Source organism: Pempheris klunzingeri, chromosome 17 (assembly GCF_042242105.1).
Source record: "Pempheris klunzingeri isolate RE-2024b chromosome 17, fPemKlu1.hap1, whole genome shotgun sequence".
Taxonomy (NCBI): Eukaryota; Metazoa; Chordata; class Actinopteri; order Acropomatiformes; family Pempheridae; genus Pempheris; species Pempheris klunzingeri.
In genome coordinates this window covers 15,291,004-15,306,525 of record NC_092028.1, presented here as the reverse complement: position 1 = coordinate 15,306,525, position 15,522 = coordinate 15,291,004, and the positions used below count along the sequence as shown (strand labels likewise).

The 15,522-nt window shown below is 42.6% G+C and overlaps 1 protein-coding gene across 3 annotated transcripts in view; it reads left to right on the top strand.

Annotated features, from left to right (window-relative positions):
* The window catches only part of septin9a (septin 9a), a 71,481-nt gene that overhangs the window by 20,308 nt on the left and 35,651 nt on the right, over positions 1-15,522 (top strand). For 2 of the 3 annotated variants that reach the window (XM_070848712.1, XM_070848714.1), the window contains one exon: positions 10,364-11,110. In XM_070848712.1, coding sequence (XP_070704813.1) covers positions 10,364-11,110 — 747 coding nt within the window. Of the gene's footprint in view, positions 1-2,548; positions 2,815-10,363; positions 11,111-15,522 lie in introns of those variants that run through there. The other variant, XM_070848713.1, reaches the window with a different exon arrangement.

Below are 15,522 nucleotides of genomic sequence, written 5' to 3'. Positions count from 1 at the left end.
GCATGTGCTGCTCACTGAAGTGTGTGCGCGTGTTCATATTCTCGCATGCATCTGCTGTACACATACTTGTTATTTGTGTGCGTATGCAGCTCAGTGTGAGTCTAAATATGAGTGTGTGCCAGGGTGTGGAGGAATCTGACACACATGTGTCGGCCAGGACTCACTGTGTGGGATGAGGGTGTGTCCGGATCAGGATTCTCCCCGTGTCTCCATCTTTATCTGATTCCAGATCACATTACTGTATATTAGTGACACCTCTACCACTAACACTGTTGCCCATAGCGACACGTTTTATTTATAGGAGCAATGCTGTCCCCTGCTGGAGAAAGTAACGCAGTGCCAGCAATTGTGGAGTTTACAAGATTGAAGTTCGCTACTCCAGGCACAGGTCCAGTTTTCATGTTAGCCAGGAATAATTATTGACAGTTACAGAATTTTCTCACACAAATGTGGATTACATACTTCGATGGCGGGGAAATATGCTGTGAGATTAATCTCCGATTGCAGTTTTTGTTACAGTAAAGCCTGGTATTTGTTTTTAAATCTGTGCATTAGTGTGTGTTTGTGAGCTCGCGCACATCTGTGTTTATAATTGATAAACATGCCTAAATCAACAGAAAACGCAAACTTGGATTCCAATGTAAGCAACAAATTGGCGGAAAGCTTGCGAGATTTCAGTCCCAAACACTTTTTTGATAAACCACACATGGGACAACAACGATTGAGGAATTCTCTCTGTCGCTTTACAGCCTGAATAATTTATTACAGCTTAAATCCATTTTCCATAACTCTGTACTTCCTTTCATCTCTCCAAGGGCATTTTTCATTTTCTATATCCTCTCATTTTTGCCTCAGGTGTTGTTGTCTCTATGGGACAGCCTTATTTGGGAAGCAGTAGTTTGGAAAGACAGTTATGAGCTTTGTAAAACGAGAGCTGCTTCTGTACGATACTATATACTGTGTATTATATATTATATTATACAATGTCATATTGCTGTAACATATACACATGCTATATGCTGTGTTATATTCTTACATGGCACCTTATACTTGGCCTCATATTCCATACCATATTATAATATGTTATGTTTATGTTGCATTGACTTTGCATTATGTTCTATATTACATTTCAATGATAACACACACAAACTACGTACCATTACTTAAATCATATATCATATCACACAACAGTCTGGTCACTGTTTGATGCTGCTGCTGCTATTAATCACACCACTGTCACATTAACAGCACTACTGTCACTTTACCTTTTAACTTTATATTTTTGTCTCCAAATGCTCCTGTACAGTTTCTGTTCAACTTCAAATTCTTGCTGTATTTTAGTTTAATGTGTCAGTTATTATTTGTTATTTCACTTTCTGCTCATCTGTACTTGTTTCTGTTCTTGTGCTGCTGCAATTTCCCCCCTTGAGATCAATAGAGGTTTATCTTATGTTATCAGACACACACGCAGACAGACACACACACGTACACACTACTGTTACTGCTGAATTAATTCTGACAAAGAGGCAGCAGCAGTGGTTCATCACCAAGGCCTGTGGCTGGTAAAGGTTGAATATGCTTCAGTTGCCTCTGTGCAACTTCTCACAGTCTGTCAGACTGCAGGGTAACTCAGAGGGTGACAATGGAAGTGACTTTCGAATTTACTGTAGGACAACATTTATTATGTGTCGGTCAGAATTGTTTTGGACGCAAAAAGTACTTGTGTGTCTTAATCTTTATGCACAACTGTCGTGACGCATCCTTGACATGCACTCATTGGACAACAACATGCACGCGTACAGATACGGACTTCTCCCAACCGCCACATCCTTCTTACTCCTTTCTACCAACCACATGCACACACACACACACACACACACACACACACTGACCAACGCCCCCATCCACCCTTCCCCCTCCACCCCCACACACAGAGGCTCATTCACATGGTCATTAAGTCATTAGCCTGCTTATTTATTGATGTTTGCCTCCAGAGCGACTGAGCATGTCAGACGATCTACTAACTGCGTGCATGAGCCTGTATTGACCATATTAGTCCATAGTGTGATTCTGTCTCCACTTTGGATTTGATTATTTATCTACTGTAACTTTTCACTCCATCCACTCCACCAAGATGTGTTTGAAAAGAGACGTCTCTTTTTTCTGTGTGACTTTAGGTTTTAGGACTCTGATGATGATAGTAAACAGAGTAAAGCTTTTTAAAAATCTCTGTACTAGCTGTCTGTGTGTTTCTTCAGTTGCCCAGAGTGTGTTACTCATGTGATTGAGCCCACAGGAAGTGTGCCTGAATGTAGCATGTGTATAATTTGACCAGCCCGGTCAAAAATGAGAGCTTTCACAGAAAGGAACCAGTCTGAGAGGACGGCTGCAGGAGGGGAAGGAGGTATGGAGGGAAGGAGAAAGGGGGGAGGGAAGACAGTGAACCAGAGAGAGGGAGGGTGGGGGGTTGTCATCGCTCGCTCATTTCAAGCTCTGGAAGTTGAGAAGGAGGAGAAGAGGAAAATAAGTTGCTGCTTTAAGAAGAAGAGGAGAGTTAGAGAGAGGGCTTGGATTTGTGAGCTGCTCAACTCACAAAGTTTTTTTTTTCCCTCCCCTCCTCTCTCTTGCACGGGCTCCTAATTTGGGATTTGTTTAAAAGCGGGACTGCGCCCCAGGAAGACTTTTCCTTGCTGGGGAAAGGGAACCTCGCTCCCTCTCTCTCGCATTATACACACCCGCACACACACTTGCTCCCCAAAATGTCTGATTCCACTGTCAACGCTCACTTGGAGGGGATCATATCAGACTTTGAAGGTTAGTTTCTTTCTCTCTTGAGCTCTGCTGCTTCACTGCTTTTCTTCATTTTGGCACTATGTGGAGCGAGGCACTCTTTAACCCTGCCATGAGGACACTATAGATAGTTTCCACATGTTTGATTGGAACCGAGCAGATCTGGAAAAGTGAATAGTTGTCAGGGGTTCGTTGACATCTGTGGTGTTTTGAAAGGGAAATCATGGTAAAAGTGTTGCATGTGTGTTTGTTATGGATGTCATGTATGTGTCCTCGTCTGACGTGTCGATGAGAGCATTCAGAAGAAAGTGTGCAACTGATTTAGCCTCTTTTCAGGGCAACCTGCACGATAGAGAGGCTACACGAGTGTGTGCGTATTCTGAGGAGACAGCAACTGACCATACGGCTGTGAGGGGAACACCTGGCACACCTCCCCCCTCCGTTCCCTCTTCTCCTCTTTCTTTTCATCGTTCTGCCCCTGGCCCACAGATTCCCTCTGTCATCCCTCTCCTCCCACTCCTCTTCCTCCTCCACCTCGTCATCCTACGGCTGTGCTTCCCCTTTTCTTCTCTCAGCAGCTCGTCCATCCTCAGCCACTCTCCCCTCTGCCTGGCTGCTGGTGGATGCGAGGAGAGTGGGTGGGAGTTGACAGGCCGACACCTCTCCCCCAACCTGTCTGTCTATCTGACTATCTGTCTCCTGTCTCCCACAAACACATAGCCATTAGGAACGCATCCGCACTTGTCTGGAGCTGCTCCTCTGTCAGCACCAGTTTGCTTGTGGTATGTATGGTGAATCTCTCTGCCTCCCTCTGCCTCTCGCCCTGTCTTTAGGTCTTTAAACTGCTGGCTTACACAGTGCAACAGAGCAGAAAGATAAGTGGCATTTTAAAAAGAGGTATAAGGGGCGAAAAAGTGTGCTTTAACCATCTGGCTCGAAGTCATGCTTTCAGACGTCTCTCGCTCATGTGTAACACCAACATAATGGGCTACTGTTGTGATTGTCAATGGTGTGTGCTGCTCCTGGTTGTGCTGAGTGTGTGGTAATACCTTTGTGTCACCACCATTCACTGTGATGTATGGCCCCGGTGGCTCAGGGAATACAGCGTGGCACAGATGCAGCAGGCGTGTGACTCCTGTGACGCAGCGAGCTGATAAGAATCAGGGTTGGAAATGAAATGATTATAAGAATCTCTTTTGCAGTATTAAAGTGGCTTTGTCTCGTGCAAAATCCTCAACCTTCACCTCATTAGAGATTTGAAAAAGTAATTTGATTCTACTTTAAAAAATAAGGTATGCAGGAATCAAGAGGATTTGCCATTCAAATTTGCTTTGGAACACTATAAGGCAATCTGTAAAAAGGCACTAGACTTTTCATTGTGTCCATATAACACGAAAGTCCTCCAAAAACAGTTTGTACTTTTAGTTTACTTTGTAGTTAACTAGTTCTCATGACTGCTAATGTTACAAAGGTGAATTTAGAAGCAATAAAACACACCCTTCCTTAAAGCAGTACACATAGGGGTTTCTGCTGCTGAAGCCCTATTTGGTCTGGTATGTCTAGCAGCTTATGGTGGCTAATATGATATTGTTGTATAATGGATTACTGTGTCAGGTTATTAACTTAATTACTCTTCTCTACTTGAGCAACTGTTGCACTACGTTTTAGCATTTATGTGGCCACATTTGCCACTGTTTTACTACTTAAGTGTGGCAAAAAGGCCACAGTGTGAATATTTGCTGCCAAAACTCACTACTCACATATTTTGATGGTCCTGAAGTTGTTTGAATGTTGTCAAAGGTGTGCAAACAGATACATTCACAACATATGCTTGTTAAATGATTTGAGCTCTTAAAAAGCACAGCAGAAAACACCAATCACTCATGAATAGAATGTAACACTAATTTGTGCAGTTCACTACCACTTTAATCTATATAGTAAATCTGTGAATGAAATTAGGAAAAGTAAGCCCTTCATTTGTTATAGTGTTGAATGTGATTCACTCTGCCACGTCACACTGAGAAACTGAGAGAGAGGACAGGATTTTCTTGCCCACGAGGCTGATGACCGCAGCTGTGACTTCAGCCTGACAAAGTGACACAGATCAGTGACGGGAACGTTGGACCTTCCACTCAGAAGAATGAACACACACATTCATCACAGCTTAAAAGAGGTCGGTTGCCTCGCAAACAGCCTCTTCTGTTTCCTTCTCAAAAAGTATATTATTGAGAAATTAAATTTAATATTAAATGAAGCGGATATGAACCAGAGATCTGGCTTTGAGTCCTACTCCAAGCAAAGGGACCACAAAGCTGCCACTGCTACTAGCTTAATGTTAAGGGCATTCACTGATCCAATGAGAGGAAATTCCACAGGAGTAGATTTCTGCGGTGGGTGAAAATGTCGGGGTAGGCAGTGAAGCAGTAGATCTGGGCAGATCCACATGGGGCCTGGCCTGCATGGCACTCACTCACCAACCCATCACGATAACACAAGTTTTAACAGTCAGTGATGAGATACGGTGAGAAATGATCTCAGACGCATTTCCAAATGAAAACTGTTATTACAGGGCAACTGCCACTTAGCTGTGGTTTTTTTGGTTTTTTTCAGGAACTCTGTGAAGTTAGTTGGTCCTCTGTAACCTATAAGGCACTGAAACTGTGCTATTAGCACGTTACAAAAAAATATTTTGTCAAAGAACAGAAGTATAGGGTTAATGTGCTTTTAATCCTAACAGTCTGTGACAAAAGCAGGAGGAAGTGTCTTCTGACAGAGGCTGATGATAGCTGTCTTCAGGAGTCTCCATCCTTATCAGCATTATCATGGCGCTCTATACTCACCAGCTAGGACAGGTTTCCTGGTAATGACGCCAGCAGCATCAGAGCTGCTAGGAAGCAACAAGGGTCACTCTGAGGTAGAGCAAACACAGCAGGTCTTTGTTAAGCTTTAAAGATACTCCTTGCTGTTTTTTTTGTCTTTTGGACACGTGGAGTCAAACCGCACCAATTCCAACCCCAGGCAAGATCCCAGAGTTATCAACAGGCTCCATGCTATGGCTAAAAACAGCTAGTCTGTTATGAAAGATTTTCTTTTATACAGTGAGAAGAGTGAAGAGAGAAGTGTTTTTTTCTGCAGGGAATGGAAAATGTGTTTGACAGCTGTACTAGACACCTCCAGGAAAGGGAGTTGGGCTTAAAGACTGTATTTAAGGGCCTAATGCTCTTACTCCAGCAGCCCAAGGCTCATTTTGACATGCAGAGCCTTTTCAGGCTACTGTGGTAATCGGCAGTGTATGAGCATGAGCGACTTCAGTTGTGAGTTTTACATTGTGAGATTATGTCTTAAATCCCAGTCCTGGTGGAGTTGTCGACACCCGTGGTAGCCATGGTAACGACAAGTAAGGTTTGGCACTACAGCAAACGCTTGCTGAGCAACTACTTTAACATAAGAGGAGCTGGTGTATCTGTTTACAGTGCAGCCAAACAATTTGTGATTATCTTGCTGAGTTGGAGGTGTGCAGCCTCTCAGCTGGGGTTCATCATCTAATAGGTCATTGTGACTGGTTATTCTTACTCACGATGATCACAGCTCTGTGACATTGATAAATTCATTGCATTTCCTGTGGCTGCTTCACTACAAAAGCTTTCTTGTTTTTTGCCAGTTGAATGCTTATAATGTGAAGCAGCAGGAGTGGTCAATTTTGTACTTGCATTAGCGGTTACCGTTATAAGTAAATTATGCTCTTTTATATGCATGCCTCATTTCCTGGGAATCCCTTGTGCGTGTGAAGACAATTTTCACCCAGCAGAACGGTGGACTCCTTCATTAATAGTATCAAAAACAGGGTTTGATTTGACAAAATCGTAAGGATTAGAATTTAGCCTTAAGCACAGTATGCCAGAATATTGTATAAGTGTAGCTAATACCTTTGTTGTATGAGATACTAGCAGTTAAATTCCTGCTTATACTGAAGCGAACTTGGGTTTCTCTCACCGACTGAAGACAAAAGGCAATACTACACGTTGGCTCGTCCGACTCATCTACTGTCATGCTCAGAGAGGCACAGAGAATGTCCATGTGGTACTCATCCAGTATATGCTACACTGGAGAACAGAGTAGCATCATCATGTGATTTTCTGGCAGTTTAACCATGTTTCAGTGTGTGTTGGTTGAAAAACATCATGCTTGACTGCAATGTCTTCCTTATTTGGCAGTTCAGTCGGCTAGCAAGTTTACAATATATCTCTTAGAATGGAGTCCAAAATCACTGGGGTTCAAAACTCTTCAAAGAAGATTTTGTTTTAATTCCAGGTCGACTGAAAGATAGAGAGGGAGGGAGAGCTAACGGGGAGAGCCACAGAGAGAGAGAGAGTGAGCACTAAGGTTGACATTTGTTTCACATTGGTGCTCATTAGTTTTATCTTAGCTTGGATGGAAGGACTGCGATCACTGCTATCACCTCAGAGCAGCAGCAGCATGCAGCAGCTTGGAGACATCAAGTGCTTTTGTCCTTGATTTCACATGCTCGCACTTATACAGCTGTGACCCCTGAAAAAAAATCCCAACCTGCACACACACTCACACACACACCATACACTACTTTACGTATAGTCATGCATGAACACACGGGGACATTGACAGCGACAGAGACAGTGCCACCTTGCTCACATAAATATGCACTGAGAGCGATATTAACGTGTGACCTCCACATCTACCTTCATTCCTACACACACACACACAAACACTAATCCCACGATGCAGTGCGGTGTAACATTAACAGAGGGAGAGAGTTTGTGTCCAACCAGGGAAGGCCAGGCTGTGTTTGCTTTACTCTGCAGCTGTGTTTAAACACACGTACACACACAGAGAAAGATAAAAACATACAGATAGTTAGCACGATTCTAGGCAAACAGCATCAGAATATGCTTTTGCTGCTCACTGCTCAAAGCGGAGCATCACAAATCCATGAACAGTGCAAGTAATGTTCATTAGGGATTGCTACAGTAAGTTAGTTGCTCCATTAGTGGTTCATTTCCTCTCCTTATCAGCAAGAAAGTCTTATCCTTCAAGCGGCTGTGGCTCAGTGGTAGAGAGTCGTCCCGCTAATCAGAAGATCAGCAGGTCGGTTCCTGGTTCCTCCAGTGCGTTGGCAAGACACGAAGCCCCAAAGTGCTCCTGAAGTCCTCCTGGCAGTGCTGGCAGCCTCTTATCAGAGTGTGAATGTAGTGTTAAAACGCTTTGAGTGGGAGAAAAGACTAGAAAGGCTTAACTGCATCCAATGAATTTCACATATAACTTCATTGTGACTTATGTGTGATTCCTGTGCCTATTTCTTATATCTAAAGAAGAACAGAGCACACTGACGAGCCTGTCTTCCAGGAAAATTTCAAGGCCAGTTCTGTCAAATAAAATAACATTTTTCCCACGTGAGCAACATAAAGACCTTGTCAGAGACAGATGAAATGATTTGCAATGCCAGAGATGCATATTACTGTGCATGCATATACAACCAGAGTTTGAATCTCTTTTTTAAAAATGTCCTGTTATTCTCAGTGGTGTAATGAAGAAGTGCCAAAATTGCCACATACAGTTAACACACAGGAATTTGAAGTAACACAAAGGGAGTAGACGTATTCTGTTTACTTGACTATGTTTATGGTTATTTTGCAGTAGATGTCATGGTTGATATGTTGCTTTCTGAACTACTCTTGAAAAGTTGAGATAAAAAAAAAAAAAGCATTAAATCTAGATGTTTTGCTAAAGATTTACATTGCGTTAAATTGGTAGCACCCAGCCGTCTCCCTGGTACATGTCATACAGTATTGATTATTCATATACTATTAAATCAAATTTGTGCTCAGGCAGTGTGAGATGGCTCCTGATATAAAAGGAACTATTGTAAGTGACTTGTACTCATTCTAAGTATATAAAAGAAGCTCTGCTCAAACCCATCAGCATTGATTAGAGGTAGGAGTGCTGACCTGTAAGGTCCAAGACGAGAGAACTTAACAGCGAGTGAAGATAACAAGGACTGACGCCATATTTTCTACATTTATTTGATCAGACTTTTACGAAGGAAAGTTGGAAAATCTCAGTGACCCTCTGAAACATATCAAGGATGTGAAAACAGTGTGGCCCAGGAAGAGGGTCTTCGCCCAAAATGGTGCATGGCCCATCATGGCGTTGAAGCAGGCCAGATGCCTGCACAGGCTCGGCTGTTTATCTGGGACAGAGGCCGTGCTGCTCATGGGCTTGTGCTGTAGCTGCTGCGGTGTCTGGGCCTGAGCTGAGGAGAGCCAGGTGTCACCCTCACATCTGACGTGGAGTTTGCCAGAGAAAAAACATTTATCTAACAGCAACCAAAGCAAAAGGCTGGTGGCGGAACATTGGCACATTCATTGATTTGTATGGAAGTCTGCTTAGTGTGGGAATGATTATGGGTGATTTTTCAGAAATTTGTCGGCTGAAGCAATATAAATCTTTCAAAATGTAGATGTAATGCTTTTTATTTATCTCGACTTCTCAAGAGTAGTTCAGGCAGCAGCATATCATATATGACATGTACTGTGAATTAAGCACACGCACAGCCAAATCAACAGAATACTTATTTACTTGTCATTATACTATATGTCAAAGAAAACATACCTAAACAACGCGGTACATTTTGATAAAACATGACATGATGGACACGATGAGTTTGTTTTAGTGAATGAAGTATGGTAATTAGCCCGGGTCACGTGATCAATTAGAACGCTCGCGGGGCGTGGTCAGTTCGATAGTTGTCATGTCAACAGGTGTGCGAGACTTCCGGCTGTCGTAACGTGAAGAAGAAGATGTCGGTGTAATTTTTTTTGGTTCCATGTGTTCATATTAAGGCTACCTGGGTGAGAATAAAGGGATATTTTCATCGAGTAGATAAAGTAATAATAATTATAAACGCCATGCTGTCGAGCTACGTGAAGCGTGTCAAATCCGGTAAGATAAACGTCTTCAATGGCGTTGATTTTTGGCGATTTTTTATTTTTTTTGGCTACAGCAATGTGTAAAATTATGGTGAAATTTGTGTTTGCGTCCTGTCTTATCAGTTTAAATGGAGCCACATTATTTTGTGATACTTGCATTGAATGTATTCATAGCCTGTTATTGCTTTTGATGCTGACTGCTCCCACACAGCAAGTTATTGGTCAGCAAATTAGTTGTATTACTTCGTTGAATCAGTTTGGTGCTGATATTGTCTTCTGATGAAATGTCCGCCTAGCCCAGAGACCGTTGGCCTGTAAAGATACTGGTGCTGGCTGGAGTGGTTTTCTGGATTATCAGTGACTTTCTGTGTGGTCCAAACCAAAGTGGTACTACAATGCTATCACTGAACGAAAAAGCAGCTGTTTCAGAAAAAGGAAAAGTAATGAGACTTTCAGCTTCGTGTTATTTGATTTGTTGGTCGTGTTTTTCTCTTTATGTTTTGCATATCAATCATAAAGTAAAATATCATGCAGTCGCTCCAGCATAAGTGTCTGTTTTTAAAGAGATTCTTCTGGTTCTGTTCTGATCACAAATGTGTTGTGTTTTTCAGCGCTGAAACGGTCGTTTGAGGTGGAGGAAACGGATTCATCCACACACCCTTCGCCCCTGTCTCGTCGGACCACCAACCCCCTGCGCTCATCCACCTCCTCCGCATCCAGTCAGCGGAGTTACGACCTTAGCTCCCGCAACTCTGACTACTCCTCCTCCAGATCCTCTGAGTCCTCCAATCCACGTTCCCCAAAGACCGGCATGAGGCGCATTGAGTTAACAGGAGGTCGTAACCCTGAAACAGCCTCCTCACGCCGCACAGAAATCTCCATTGAGGTCTCCTCTAAGCAGATTGACAACTCGCCCAGTGCCGGCATTGCCCGCTTTGGCCTCAAGCGGCCTGAGGTTAGCCTGAGCAGTCGGAGTACGCCCCTGGACAGCTCCTCCAACTCCATCTCCAGCTCCACAAACAGGCGGGTAGAGCTCAGCATGACACGGCCCCATGAGCCCCCCGCCCCACCCAGGCGGATGGACGCCCAGCTGTCCGCAGCCCCAGTCTCAAGGATCCCTGAACCCCCTCAGAGAAAAGCAGAGCCGCCATCCCCGACCCTCAGCCCTGCTGAGGGGGCCTCCAGGAGGCCAGAGATGCCTGTCTTCAGACAGCCGGATGGTTTGGTGCTAGGCAGCACAGTGGAGAACAACCACCCGCCTCCTGCGCCAAGTGCTCCCCTGCCTTCCCTGACTGAGCCAAGGGTGGAGAGGGTGCAGTCACCAGTCACAGAGCTGCCCACGGCCCGACCGACAGACAGTGAGTAACTGCTCTGTTCAACATCTTTTCTAAACCAACTGTGTAAAATAGTTACCCAGGTTTTTTGAAGTGAACTGCATAAGAAGGCAATTTAGCCCATTTAGTCACACAGTCTGTTTGTGTTTTTGATAAGTGCCACTTCATTTTGGTTGTTTCTCAATCCAGTGACTTGCAACATTTTGGCTGAAGCTACGCTGTGATGAAATGACCTGATCATTGATTTTCCATGTTGCTGCACAATTTCTCTTTTCTGCATAACCCTTTCATTTTAAGCCCATATTGCGACAAACTTCACACACATGCTATATAACTCACATTCACACATTGTTAAATTCATGTTGAAATCGATTTCTAAACGGAACTCTCTGACATAGTTTGACAAAAATTTGAACCTTTTTATTTGTGTAGGATTGCTACTCTTTTTATTCCACCTAGCAGGCAGATTTCAAGTAGCAATACCAACCATAAGGAGTCCTAGTCCTAGTGAGCGTGTCAGTCTAGACTAACTGTGAATTTAGGTCAGCGAGGGTGATGATGAGAATCCCAGGGCTGCTCCCACGACAGCAGTTAAAAAAGAACTTATACAGACATGCAACTGAATAGCCCAGCTCACTTAATCTGAATCAGCCACTGGTTAAACTCATTTTGTGTGTGTGTGTGTGTGTGTGTGTTTAATAGCCAATTAGCTTAATTTTCTTGTCTCTATAGGGCAGATTTAACTCCCTTGATGTAATTTAATCAGCAAGTTTGGTAACTACTGATGTTTTTTGTTTCTTCATTCTTTACAGGCCTTTTGAACATAAGAAGTTACAAATCACTACTATGCTTACTGGTTTTAATAACATAATGTAAATGAATGCGAAATCTGTCCTTATCCTTAGCAATGCAGAGTGCTGACTAACCTCACAGACATATGGTACAGAGATGAACCCAAGCTCAAATAGAGTATGAGATGTTTTTGTAGTGACTTGCGCTGTAAGCAGTGGGTTTTGCTCAGGCGAAACATCAAGAAATGCCCCATAACTGTGGTGAGATACTGCAAACTGGTGAGTCATTGCTCTGTTGGACTGCACTTTCAGGCAGACCGGGTCAAGAATGGAAGAACAAAGCCGTTGAGTGTTATGTGTTTAGTCCAGTCATCCCACAAGAAAGCCATATATTATCTGGTGAACAAATTTTTATTTTTACTTTGCTTTCTTGCCCCAAACTATTACTTGTCTAACTGCCATGACATCCAGTATAGATATTCCCATTTGGAGGAAAATAATTTAGATTACCCCCTGACCATTATTAACAATCTTGGCTCTGGAGCAACAACTCGATGCACAACACTGGATTTCTATGAAATGTGCTGTGGATATTCATCCCCTGTACTGCATGAAACCTAATATTTTAGGTTTACCCATGACCTTTCTTGCAGCGCCACCCCCAGGACAATATCTGCATTGTTCGCAGCATTACTGGTAAAGCTCAATAAATACATTAACTGTGAGTGTCTTTCTTAAATCTGGTACTTTGTCACCACCTAAGTTTTTAGTCATGTTTTCAGTTTCAGTTTAATGTAACTATGCAGCACTGGGAGTTATGGAGCATCGCTTATGTTACTGCTTCAGTGTCATGCTTTGTCTTTTCACTGTGTTCATTCACAAGTAGGCTTCAATAGAGTTTGAGCTTGTATCTGGTTTGTGTTATGTGGGAAAATATGTGTGTATTTGTGCTGGTTTGTTTGCAGTGGCTTCAGGATCTCCACTTTGCTTGCAGGTTATTTGTGCCGTTTCCCTCCCTAACTCTTAATTTATATGAACGACTCCTTTTTTTCATGTGTATGTGTGTAGGACTGTTATCTGGAGACAGCTGTGCTCATGGGCTCCTCGCTGGTTGCGTAGTATCCAGGCGTAGGCGGCTGGGAGGTGATGCATTCCAAATCTGGAGGTCATAAAACGCTCTACATAAAAATAGAAAGCCTCCAATTTCCACTTTTTATGCAGTGTCTTGCCCGTCTGTGTCTATCCACTGCACTTCCTTTGAACACAGCTTGGGATTTAATTTTATTTCTGCCTCCTGCTAAAGATATCTCTTTGTTAGGTAACACAGCACTGGTGAATCAGGCAGCAAATATGCAAGTTAAATATCTGAAATGCGGCCTGGTGTCAGTAAGGGAACTAAGCAAGGAAAAGTGAGAGGATTACGTCTCAACTTCTGCCACATTTGGCTCAGATTACCACCTTCCTGCTCAGCTGTGCATGTACATGGAGGGAGGCCCCGCTAAAAACAATCTTTGGAAGAAGCAAGGAGCAGATGGGAGGAAGGGAGAGAGAGAGAGAGAAAGGGTCAGTAAACGGGGGGGGAGAATGGAGAAAGACATGGAGCGTGCATAAAAGAGTGTGTGATTTCCTGTAAAGTCCGTCTGCAGGGAGAAAACAAAATGAGAGAAGCCCACTTCTAGTCATTCTGGAGTAAAACTGAACCGACAGGCCGCACCACTTTGACAACATGCCCAAAACTACAATTTACTTTCCATTTCCGCGACCAGTACACACAGCCCAAATTCTGGAAAATTCTTTTTTTTCAAATTCGTTATTTCTATATAAATATTTTGTGTTTTTTAGAAAAGAAAAATGTTTTCAGTTGTCACGTTGTTTACTTCAGTTGCTGCACTGTATCCGGTGGGATGCTGGTGGTTTGTTTTTTGTGTGGCCCATTGTCTTTGCTGCTGTGATACATATTACAGACAGAATTTAATATCTGAGAAAAGGCACTTTTTATTTTGTATTAAATATCCATCCCTGACTTGTTGAAAATAAATAGGTAGTTTGGATTTCTGTGAGATAATGTATTTTCAGTTGTCTTCTCAGGCGTGGTGAGTCTCTTGGTCAGAGTTCAGCATGGGATGACAAGGCAGGGCGAGGAGCATTTCACACAAAAGGAAACAAAAGGTTTTACATAAGGGGAAGAAATGCATAGTTGATATGCATTCCAACAATAGGACTATGCAGGTTCCTGTCTGATTTTAGTGATACCACTGCATTGGCACAGCAGAGAGAAAATGGAGATCTTCAGCCAAAAAACGTGATCTTAGCTTAACTTTTTGCTGCAGTACAATTAATCATCATCCTGGGAGAATACCTCATCATGTTTATCATGTAGCATTGTGCTGATTTTACTGTTACTGCATCGCAAGCATCAAGACACTGGAGCAAATTCTTGCTGATGTTTTAGTTTTCTGAAGTTGAGCAGTGCCTTGGCATCTAATAACCCTTGAAACTGAACTTCTTGGTTCATACTTCATCTTCTCACGTCAGTGCGGCCCTGTGCAGTGTTGTGCATGAGGTCTCTGTCAGACTGAGGGTGATGATAAATCAGCTCTAGTCACCCAAACTACTGTATGCAAGCCACAACTCGCACAATGTTTGATTTTTCTTTGAGATCTATTTATATCTTGGAACTATTTTATTTGTTGAAGAAGGCTGATACTTAAGCACACTGGAGCACTGTATATTGTGCCAAAAACAATGTAAAAAGTGGTCTTGAAATAGTATTACAGGCACAGAAAAGTTGTCTATCGTTGAGTTCTGTTCACTTTTATAAGCTGTTGGCTCTTTGAGGCACAAGACAAAACTCTGCTGATGAAGCTTGGTGCTTGAGCTCATTTTAGTGCATGGATAGCATAACTCACAGGTAATGAATGAATGAATTAATCTCAGTCGATTGCATAGGCATAGATTGATATTACAGTACCATACCTGTATGTAATTTAGACTCCTTGAAATCAAATCAACTAAAATATCCCTCATTAATAATGAGGCAACTGCATTGGAAAGGTGTTGCCTTGATTTACACCTGTGAAGACGAGGTGGGGCCACACACACAGCACTTGCAAGGCCAGATTGTCAACGTAATCCACCCCCATCCCCATCCCCATGCCATCCACCCTCTAATTACTGACACTGACCTCTTTATGATCTCACAAAGTCATTTAAGTAATTCCATCTGTTTAACTGGTCCAAAAAATGTGAGTCAAGTGCTTTGGAAGGTACTTCGAATATCGTTTTTTGCAAATTGGATTTAGTAACTGCCAGGCTACAGTGTGAAGAGTCAAAACATGAACCCGTTGTTGGGCTGTGAAGTCATTCACTGTGAACTGGCAAGTTAAAAGTATAGATAATACACTTTTGTTTCATATGATTTATTTTAAAAAGAATTTCTACCATGTCATGTAGTGAAAATGTGACTCAGGAACAATGTTAACAATAAAATAATCCTAAATTTTGTTTAAGCACACATGCCAAATAGTCTCTGTTTCCAGCTTCTTTTTTTTAAATGTGTTTCATATCATTTCAAATTAAACATCTTTTAGTTTTAGCCTGCTGGTCAGACAAGACAAATTTGAAGATGTCCTCTAGGGAGTACTT